The 10,790-nt window shown below is 41.4% G+C and overlaps 1 protein-coding gene across 1 annotated transcript in view; it reads left to right on the top strand.

Annotated features, from left to right (window-relative positions):
- Positions 1-9,933, top strand: part of NDRG1 (N-myc downstream regulated 1) — a 42,211-nt gene extending 32,278 nt beyond the window's left edge. The window contains exons 11-15 of the mRNA XM_019528191.1: positions 416-467; positions 1,253-1,300; positions 4,561-4,596; positions 6,126-6,177; positions 8,058-9,933. Of these exons, the coding sequence (XP_019383736.1) occupies positions 416-467; positions 1,253-1,300; positions 4,561-4,596; positions 6,126-6,177; positions 8,058-8,293 (424 nt within the window). The 3' untranslated portion in view covers positions 8,294-9,933. The remainder of the gene's footprint in view (positions 1-415; positions 468-1,252; positions 1,301-4,560; positions 4,597-6,125; positions 6,178-8,057) is intronic.
- The last annotated feature ends 857 nt before the right edge of the window (positions 9,934-10,790 follow it).

Raw genomic sequence — 10,790 nt, 5'->3', positions numbered from 1 at the left:
GGGGGGGGGGGTTTAGGCTGGGAAACATAACAAACTTCAAGGGGGAGCCAAGAGGGGGAGAGAAGCAAAATAAGGAAAAGAAATCAAAAAATGGATGTAAAGTTGTGGGAGATTACAGTGCTGTTGTAGTGACAAATATTAATCTTTTTTAATCCGTAACATGAAATTAGGGTACGCAATAGCATAGCAGCCTTCCTAAAGTTTCAGATCAATTTCTGGTCCTTTTAAGAACAGGTAGGTGATATCTCGAATAATAAAATGAGACCTCTTTGGGATAGCAGCTATAATTTCTTGCTTCTGATCACTTAACTTCTGGTTCAGTCATGCTGTTTATACCAAGAAACGTTTTTTGTGGATAAAAGTTGTTTAGGACATCTAAATAACCATTTTCTTGTAACTTTTTTTTTTTTTGCAGATGCCCTTCTCTTTTGGTGGTTGGTGACAATTCCCCAGCAGTTGATGCCGTGGTATGCATTGTAAAAGACTTAATGAACAACTTTTGGATTAATCAGCGTACAGGCTGGGAATTTAGATCAGCATTGGAGAAACATCCAGCAGTAATTGAGCATAAATGCTTGTCGTTCTTGGACCTGTCTTGTGTTCATGCCCTCTGTTTGGCCACATTCAATTAATGGCTACTGTTTTGCGGACAATGGCTATTGCAATGTTCAGACACAGAATGAGCTAGCTGAGAAAACCATGAACACAAACACTCACCTTTAGAAATGAATCTGTAGTCTATATTCTAGCTGTGTTTTAAATGGAGTTCTGCCTTGGGTCACTAGAAGCAGGAAACTTCATTTTGCCCTTCATAACTATCCTCAAATGGCTGGGTGACTTTAAACATTGCATCTTAATGAGTCTGTCCAGTCTTTTGGCATGTGGCCACTTGGCAGCTCACTTTCTGGGATTCTACCAGATGACCACAAATCACATGATAAACAGCACTTACTGCCAGTGTAACACAAGAAGCACAAAAACCTCTTTTTTTTTTCTGGTTAATGGGGTTGTTTATACATCTGGAAGAATAGACCAGCAGAGAGAAATTTGAATCAAACTATTTGTTTGAGCTACAAACAAAGGAGCCTTTAAGAAGTAAAATCCAAGGTGCACAACTTCTAGGGTATATTAAACTGTCAGACAAGAAGATGCTATATAATGATTAAGGCAAACAACTGTTCATACTTCTGATCCAGTAGTTTAGAATTATTGTGAACAGGAGTCATGCTGACACTGCTGTTCTTCTATGCAGGTTGAATGCAATGCTAAATTGGATCCAACGAAGACCACACTCCTGAAGGTAATAACCAATACATTCAGATTACAGATCCTATCTTTTTTATGGTTGCAGTGCTAGTGGGGTTAAACATAAATGAGCAGATGCCAAGCCAACATAGTGTAATATCAGGATATGGTGCAAATATAAATGCCTCTTATTCAAGAGAGTATATTCTTTGAGTTAGAGCAGTCAATACTATTCAATGAGACGGTCAGCAAATGGAGAAGAGAATAAGCCAACTGACAGCGTTGGAATATTCACAGAGAAAACTTTTTTTTATCTTTGTTTCAAACCTGGGGTAGGGGAAGCTGGGCTATGGGGCCAATTTCACCTTCTCTGCTTTTTAGGAGTACAGGCCATATTTACCAATTGTATCTACACACGGTACTTTGATACACAGAACTTTTCACCTATGGGTCATCAGGCATGCATATAGGGTAAAACCCTGGAAAGATGAAGGTACACAGCCAGTATGCTTTTCTGAACATTTAGAAACTTGGCTCTGAACAGATTTTTTTTTTTTTTTTTTTAAATTGGTACTTGTTAGGATTAGAGAGGTCAGCTAATGGGGGAAAAACAGCTTTTTTTTTTTTCACTAGTAACCTGCTGTTCCAGTGAACTTGTTGAGCTTCTTGTAATGCCAGGACATCAGCAGAAGTGTTACTGATGAAGAATTTTGTTTGGAATTCCTTAGGTAGACTTTTTTATTTTTGCTGAACACAGTCAAACCAAGTGAATGAACAGCCATACTGTACCAAGACCCAGGGTAGGTGATGCAGGTCACATGAGCAGCATCATGCTAAGAGTTCACTTGTGGAAAGAAACAGACTTAATCATCACTTCAGTAAGGAGGAGAAGGTTGTTTTTGTTTTGGTTTTTTTTTCCCCCTACCAGATACAGGTCAAAACCTGCATGGAATGACAGAGTGGCTTGTACAAACCCAAATCCTCCAAGGAGGAGATGCTGAACAGCTGGGCTAAGCCCTAATCGGATCCTGTTAATCTCTATTGAGGGAACGATTTCTGCAATAATGCCTTGTAGCTACAGTTTTGAAGCCTGAAATCAGCAGCTTTGTTCTGGTCCCCAGTTGCACTTCTATATCTCATGCAGTTCCTCAGTTCTTTGTAGTATTGCTGTGAGCAGATGAGGTATTCACATACCTCTTGTGCTTAAGAACAGGGCTAGTAGCATGGAACAATTTATTGTGCAGAGCATCCACACTTAAATGCCCAGCAGGAGTGGGTTTTCTGCTCTGTTCCCTGCACCTGTATCGCTTCCCATCTTCAACTGCAAGAGAGAGTAACAGAATGTCTTCAGATCAGGTTGGTTCTGTTTCTGCCTGCTGGTCCAAAGTATTAGCTTGATGGTTACAAACCAGTATAGAGCAGTGGCACCCAGCCTTCTAGCCCTGTGGGTGCCACTGCTCTATTGATCCGTGTGGTCTTGGTTTGTGAGCCTGATTCCCTCGTGCCAGCCAGATCTGGCCACAGTTCAGCGCAGTGTAGCACACAGTGCCACATTACCTGGCCCACAGAGCTCTCTGCACATTTGGAAATTTGGCAGCAGGGGAGTGGCAATTTAATGCTGCCACTGCTTCCCTACTGCCAAACTCGTGGAGCTGTGTGGAGCCCTGCAGGCTGGACGAGGTGGCTCTCAGCAGGGTGGATCTGATGGGTTGAGCACCACTGGTATGGAGGAATCTGATGAAACTTTGTTGCATTCCACTTCCCCAATTCAAACCTGTTTGATAAGGCTTACTATCCTAGAATGGCTAGAATCTTATTTGAAAAATGTCACCTCCTTCAGTTAAAACCAGATTCATTGCTAACCATTACCAATTTCATTAGGAATTGAATAGAAATGAAAAGCATCTTACAAGAGTAGAGTCTAGCTTCCAGCTAAAACTGAATCCTGATTGGAACCCTTTGCAACTGATGCAGCAGATACTTATTATTTGTAGAAACCCTTCAGTGAATTTTTGAGAGAATTCTTTTTTTTTCTTCCCTTCTGTTTCCACATCCTACAATAAAGCTATCTGACAAGACGGCAAATGATCTGCTTTTCATATGTTGTCCTACACCTGACCTGCTTTGTAATAAGTTACTTTCTTGTGGATATCCTTATTCCCAAAATTTTGATGTAGGGGCTTTCCAAGTTGTCAAGAGTCTTCTGGGAGGAGTGTTGGATCCTAAATCGCTGTGGAGCACATCTCCTTGATTTAAGTTTTTAAAATTCAGTGAGCCAGACTAATCTGACTGGGACTCTACTGGAACGCATGCAAATGCTTACTGTACCACATAATAGGATACAATTAAAGAAGCTGAGTGTTGTAAAGCAGTGGCAGCTCAAAACGTGTGTGTTTTGCCCACATTGAATGTTAATGTTATGTGGCTGGATTCCAAAACATGCTCCTGGAAAATTGCTCCATGTACAAGTTGGCATTTCCAGCCCTTGGCCAGCTGGAAAACGTCTTGCATAACCAACCTTCACTGAAGCTGAGGTTATGAATTACGTTAGCTAGCCTAGAAAGTAAGAATGGTGTTCTACAGTCGGATAATTTTAAGTAGGGCTGTGGGCTTCCTGTAGTTCATAACCTGACTGTGCTAGTTTGTAATGCTTATTAGACTGTTTTTGTTGGGTTGCCTTTGAAGGGTGGAGGGATGAGAATAATGAAATGCTTCAAAACTTTTACATGTGCTTAGCCTTTCTGGTAACTGGCTTCCTCTGCTTCCCTTGGCAATTAGACCTGCTGCTGGGGTCCTCCATCCTCTCCACTAAAACTTTCTTTAACTTGCACCTTTTTATGTGGTAGGATCCAGATAGCAGAGGTGCAATGGTTGCAGAGGTTGTTTGCCACCTTTTTTCAGTGCCCAGGCACATTTTGAAATCTTGTATAGAGCTAAAAATCAAAATTTGTAGCTAATGCATTCAGCAATTGTTGCTTTCCTTTGTGTAAACTTCCAAATTTTGCACCTTACCTCACTTTCTCCCCCCACTCCTCTGTTTTAATTAGCTTGTATAACTACTGGATTTGACGGGCAGGGTCTGAGCACAGAATTGTAATGCCCATGCTCCAGACCTAGCTTTTAGATGCCTTTTGACTAGAAGTGCTCAAGGCTTCACACAGTTGCTTAAGGTTTTCACACAGTTTAAGGTTTCACAATTGTGTAGTGGATAGAAATCTCTCTCTGAAGTACTTGTATAGGTCAGCTATGAAGTAACTCGGTTATAATACCTGAATACAGAAGTGAATTCTCCTAACACTTTCCATCTTCTTGTAGATGGCGGATTGCGGTGGCTTTCCTCAGGTTTCCCAGGTATGATTTTATTGAAGGCAAACTTAACTGGTGCTATTTTTTGTGGAATATCGGAATATGAAGGATACTCACTATTCCTAAACATTAGCCAAGTGGCTGGTTTGATTCATGAATAGTGATGTCACTCAGTCATCCAATCTCTTCCTTTTAAAGACCAACCAAGCACAAAATTAGGATTAGAAAGGGATATTATTTTCACTAATTAAGTCTTAAATGTGTAAGGATTGGAAGGTGGCAGTGTAGAAGCATCATCTGCTAAACTAACAGGGATTACTACTCCTGTGCCAGCATTTTAAAACCATTTAGTTCTCTGTGCTATTTATACTTCTGATCAGAAAGGTGGGAGCAGGGAATAACTAGCCTGGTATTTTTTACATGCGTTTATCTAGCCTAACAGAATGAGCTGGAATTTTTGAAGCATGTTATGGTATAAATCCTGAGGCATGTAAAGGTGTAAATTCTCTAGCAGTGCTTCATTGAGGCTGACCCATAAATTCACTTTTAGGATATACCTTTTAACTGTTTGTTATGAGCCAAGTGGGTGGGAAGAGCAGGGTCCTAAGTCTTCTATTTTAGTCTGAAGAAACTGAGCTTCGGCAATTGAGGAGTGTTATTTTAGCACAACTCTGAGTAGATAAAGTGTGTGTGTAATGAGAAAAGCCTGTTAATAGTGTGAAGAGATTGTGCCCAAAAAGTTTAGTTTGCAGAGTAGGGGTGGAGGAAGACTTTGCCCTACATTATGGGGAGGTGTCCTTGGCATGAGTTCAATAATACACTGTTACTTATTTGTTGGTTGAGTTACTGCTTTGCCCAAGAGCATATGAAACTGTTCTCTTGCAGTCGTAGCACCTCTAGCTTTTTATCACTGTTTTCAGTGCATCTATTGAATTATGCTTAAACATGGCCAGTTACTTACCTGTTCCTTTTTGGGGTGGCAAATGAACTGTGCAAAAAATGGAGGCAAAACTACAACTAGTCCAAGTGGTCTCACAAATTTCTGATCCCTATATTGTTCTTCACTTCTTGTGAGACCAACTCTAACTTGGGCCTTCTATTAGTGACTGTTCTAGTAAATTTTGGGCCTGACTCAGTCCACTTGACCTTAGTTAAAGAACTGACTGCAGTAATAAGTGGTGTGCATTAATCTTAATGTAAAATAAGTATTATTGGGAGAGTTACTCAAGTAAAATAGACATACTTCAGATGTCTCAAGTAAAACCCAAGGTCTATACCAGAGGTTGTCAACTGGGGGTACATGTACCCCTGGGGGTACTTTGGAAGGCCCCAGGGGGTACATGGCAGCACCACAAGTCACCGGCACTTCTGGTTTTTCTTGTTGACTGACTGTTGGGGACCCCCCCGCCACTGCGTATCAACTAGCTGCCAGGGGATTCCCTGTTTCTCAACTGGCCACCGGGGGTACACTGATCAAAAAAGGTTAAAAACCCCCTGGTCTATACAAAGCATACTGTAGTGTGGCTAATTCAATAACTACTACATTTAACATTTTTTTTAATTTCCTATTACAGCCTGCAAAGCTTGCAGAAGCTTTCAAATATTTTGTCCAAGGAATGGGCTATAGTAAGTATATTTCCTTATTGAAATAGAAAGATTAGCTGCACCTAAAAAGCAGAATGAGCTAACAAAGGAATCTATTGTGAATTTTTAAATTTCTAGAGTCACCTTGTGGCTTAAAACATCTACTCTCTCCTCTTACCACTAGACTGTATTTTAGATGAGGATGTATAGTGCTTGAAGGAAGGGCTTGCAGACCTGGATCAAGTTAGAATAGCAGAGTAGTGTGGGGAGCTTTGAAAACAGTTTTTCTGCTGCTGATAGCGCTCACATGTATTGGCATATGATGATATCTGGTATAATGTGGTTTTCTTATAATTTTTTTTACTGTGTCTCTGTGTGGTGGTTATAGTTAATGATGTGTTTTGTCAAGATAATCTAAGACACAAACTACATGCTATCCTGCTGTTTATTGAAATTAGCTGGCCTCACTTTTTTTACAGAAGAGTGACTAGGGTTTTCCAGAGACATGTTTGTGAAGTGCTCTAAAACCTATCCAATTCCAACCAAAGACATGTAGTAATTCTCTTGTGCAATTACACTTAATACAGGCCTAGTTCATCCTCTGTAAAAGTCCATGCCTGGAACTTGCTATAGCATTGCTGGAGAATTCTTGCCTGAACTATGGGATCCCCTTCGTGTCCTCAGCTTTCTTACCTCATGGGCTGGAGAAGTGATTCTCACATTACTCAAACCTGCACTTTCAAAGCTTGACCTTCAAGCTGAGCATGCAGATATGGGTCACTTTACCTGCCTGCTGGAACATGCAGGACACTTGCAGGCATCTGGTTTGTCTGTACAAGTGCCAAGCAGGTGTGTTGCTACCCATCTCTGTGTACCCAGTTATAAATATGCATGCAAAATTGTACATACCTTTGTATTATGTGCATATTTCATTCCCTACAGCATGGCTATTTAAATTGAATATTAAAAGTGGAGGAGGAAACTGAACCTTCTGTGAATGCTGGAATTGGTAGTAAAGCTAGTGCACATTATTTACAAGATGCAGTGTTTATTATCTGTGGTATCTGAATCTGGTTAGACTTCGTGTTTCAGGGCTTACTATAATTTCATAGATTTCACAGACATTAGGGCTGGAAGGGACCTCAGAAGATCATCGAGTCTAGCCCCCCCGAAGGGCAGGAAGTCAGCTGGGGTCATAGGATCCCAGCAAGATAAGCATCCAACTTTGCTCTTGAAGGTGTTCAATGTAGGTGCTTGAACCACCTCTGATGGCAGGCTGTTCCAGACCTTGTAAAGAAATTCTTCCTTATGTCCAGCCTGAAACAGTCTTGTAGTAGTTTATGACTGTTCAGGCTTGTCATCCCCTGGGGCGCTCTGGTGAACCAGATACTGGTGGTCACCATCAGATCACCCCTGAGTCTGCGCTTTTCCAGGCTAAAGAGCCCAATGGCTCTCAGTCTGTCGTCGTAAGGTCCGTTTTCCTGACCTCTGATCGTGTGCATGGCTCTCCTCTGGAAATTTGTGAAAAGCAAACTTGTGGCATGCAAATCAGAACTGCTGAAATAACAATTAAGCTAATAGCCCAGTCTGCTTTAACCAGTTGCGGTTACTGTGTTTGGGGTTGGGGCAGTGTGGGGAGGGCGGGGGTGGCATTCTCAAGTATGGTCTGTCCCATTTGTTCAGCGTGTATTCCTTTTTTCTGTGTACCTTGTAGTTGCACAGCAGTGCAGGTTGCTGGAAGAACCAACCCTGCAAACTATCACACCTGCTGAATGTTGCACCCTTTGCATAAAGCAGATGTGCTTTGGGTGGTCAGGGTCAAGCTTCATGTTGTTATGAGTGCCGAATTAAAAGCCTAGACTTGCTTTCAAGCACCTTGAATTGCTTCACAGGAAGTCATTAACATAGAACTCTGCTTTCAGTGCCTTCAGCCAGCATGACCAGACTGATGAGATCCCGTACAGCATCTGGCTCCAGCGTGACCTCTTTGGAAGGGCAGAGGAGCAGATCCCATACTGGGGAGGGAACAAGAAGCAGATCTCACACTGGCGAGGGCACCAGGAACCGTTCTCACACAGACACGCGCATTGAGCTCACTCCTAACTCTGCAAACAATGCTGAACAATCCAGCCCCAAGTCCATGGAAGTCTCCTGTTAAATACAGTTTTTAAAAGAAAAAATATCTGGTTGTAGTCGGAAAAGTTAAACTTCAATGGCTGCCCACTGTGCATTGCAAAACGTAACTGGCATTAATCTCAGGCTGTTCTGTGAGATGAACTGTTTTAGAGTTTGATGGGGACCAAAGAAAGTAAGCATCTCAATTGCTAGATCTTTATTTTAATTGATGGTTGCTGCTATTGTGCCCTCCTCCAACTGATGCCAAATTCTAAAGGATATTTGCCAAAAATTCACATGGCTGTAAACATGGTAAATTCCCATTTCACCAAATCTCCTTTCCAAACAAATATTGGAAGCAGATGTGCTCCTGCTTTCTATGTCTCATTTACTCTGAATAAACTGACCCAGTTTGTGGCACAGGTTTGTTTTTGTTTTTTAATATCAATGAGAAAATCAATGCATTATGGGTGGCTTAGTTACAGCCTCATGTTGAAGCTGGAGTTAACACATTGTACATAGTTTAATTTCCAATCACTGAATAACTCAACTGCATTGTGCATTTTATAGGCCTTCTAATTCATTAGTACTCCAAGCCCATCTTTTTCCTAAGTACAACTATATGCTACAACAATAGGCAACTTAATGTGACTTCAAGGGAAGCTAAATCTTTCTAAGTTTTTTGTATTTCACTTTTTACTTTGAGATTTAGTTCCACTCTTTTTCCCCCTTTTAGTACCTAAAAACCTGCTTAACAAGGTTTAATTTTTGTAAGTGAAGTAGCACTTCCTTTTTGGTGGGATCTTGGATGATGTGGCAGAGGGTTGGCTTGCTTATAGTACCTGGAGCAACTGCACATGGGCAATGAATAGTTGTTGGAAGCAGCTTGATTACCACTTCATGTGAGGTTTTTTTCGTTTGTTTTTAATCTTTGCAGCTTGAGGGGGTTTTTGTCTAGCAGAAGTGTAATAATTCTGTGAACAAAGCCAGTTCCAGCTGTTCTAGATCCAGAACGATGAACAACTGTGGGATGGCTTGTAATTACTGTACATTCCACAGCCACTAATTACTAGAGGGTTTTTTTTAATTTCTGATTAGAACTTACTGGTGCTCAAAAGTACAGTCCACAACGTGGTGGAAGGGGCAACACTGTAACTGAGAAATCTAGTGGTTAATAACTGTAAATCTAGTGATGTGCTGATTTCTGTATCTCTTAACGTAACCTACTGATAGCTCTCAGGTTATGTTCTTTTGAAAGTTGGTGGGTTTGGTACCTATCAACTGCCCACTGTTTTTTTTTCCTAGGTGTTGGATGTTCTTCAGTCTATCTTTTTTCCTTCCATTCGTGTATTTGAACAGGTTTTCACTTGCTTTGGTATGCATTTGCTACATCACAATTATTACATAGACATGAAAATTCAGATACTGAGCAATTAAATAGCAAGTGGTAATACTTTTAATACACTCAAGTATTTTGGGTTGCTCTCCATGTTCAGAAGAATGCAGTTTAGGTTACTTCACATCTAACTAACACTTGTGCAGAATTTCCATAATGGCTTGTTAGGAGGAACAGGCAAATTTTTAAAGAGAGAATAAAGCTACTGTGTAAAGTCTATCCAGAAAAGTTTCTTAATGAAGTATTTGTATTTATTTAAAAAAAAAAATAAATTTGTAACTTTGCAATGTCTTGTGTCTTCATCCTGCATCTCAAGCACAGCTGTCTTCCAAGACGAGTGAACTCTTCTGTGCTCTTTCTCCATGCTGCTTCTCTGGCTATGTTGTACAGTGCTTGCTCTCTGAGCAATCCCTCAGTTCAGTGTATATATAGTCTAGGCAGGTGATGTATTGCAGTCAATTTTTTTATAAAGCTTCTGGTAAAACACTGTTATAACCACAGCCAGGCATGTTTCCACTTCTGTACTGCAGGGAGGCAGGAGGGTGTTGGGGATCCCTTGTCTCTTCTGCTCCCTCAAGATCTTCTCTCCCTTGGGTAAGGGTAGAAGAACACGTGCTCCTGCTCACAACCCAAAGGGTTCTTCAGCCCCTCTCAGCACCTAGGGGCACATCTACATGAGATGCTACAAATTGTGACACTGCTGCTGTGCAGTATAGTGAGAAACAACCCATGCGGCACCAAAAGTGTGCAGTCTGATAGACTTGCCCTAGGAGCAGTAATGATGTGAGGCAACATTTTAAGTCATCCTCACTTTTTTTTTTCCTGCTCTCCTAAATGAATGCCTTTCCCTCTCTCCTTTTCTATCTAATCCATAAGAATTGCCATTTACTGGGTTAGACTGTAGGCCTGTCAAGCCTAGTCGCTGGGAGAGAGCAGAGGCTAAGGGGGAGAGTGAACAGGGTATGTAGAGACTCTTCCACTTGCTGCTCCTCTCCCACTTTTAGCTTCCAGTATTCAGTACCCTTTAATGGTGGCGCTTGCATGAGCTTGATTCTTCACCCTATGTGGCATACTACCCCTTTCCTGGCTGTGCAGAAGTCCTGTTATCCAAATGCGTGGGAGCCATGGGACCTCTCCACCGGCT

This window comes from Gavialis gangeticus, unplaced genomic scaffold (assembly GCF_001723915.1).
Source record: "Gavialis gangeticus isolate Ggan-Ray unplaced genomic scaffold, GavGan_comp1, whole genome shotgun sequence".
Classification (NCBI taxonomy): Eukaryota; Metazoa; Chordata; order Crocodylia; family Gavialidae; genus Gavialis; species Gavialis gangeticus.
The sequence above is the reverse complement of the archived record's forward strand: the minus strand, read 5'-3'. Positions and strand labels throughout refer to the sequence as shown.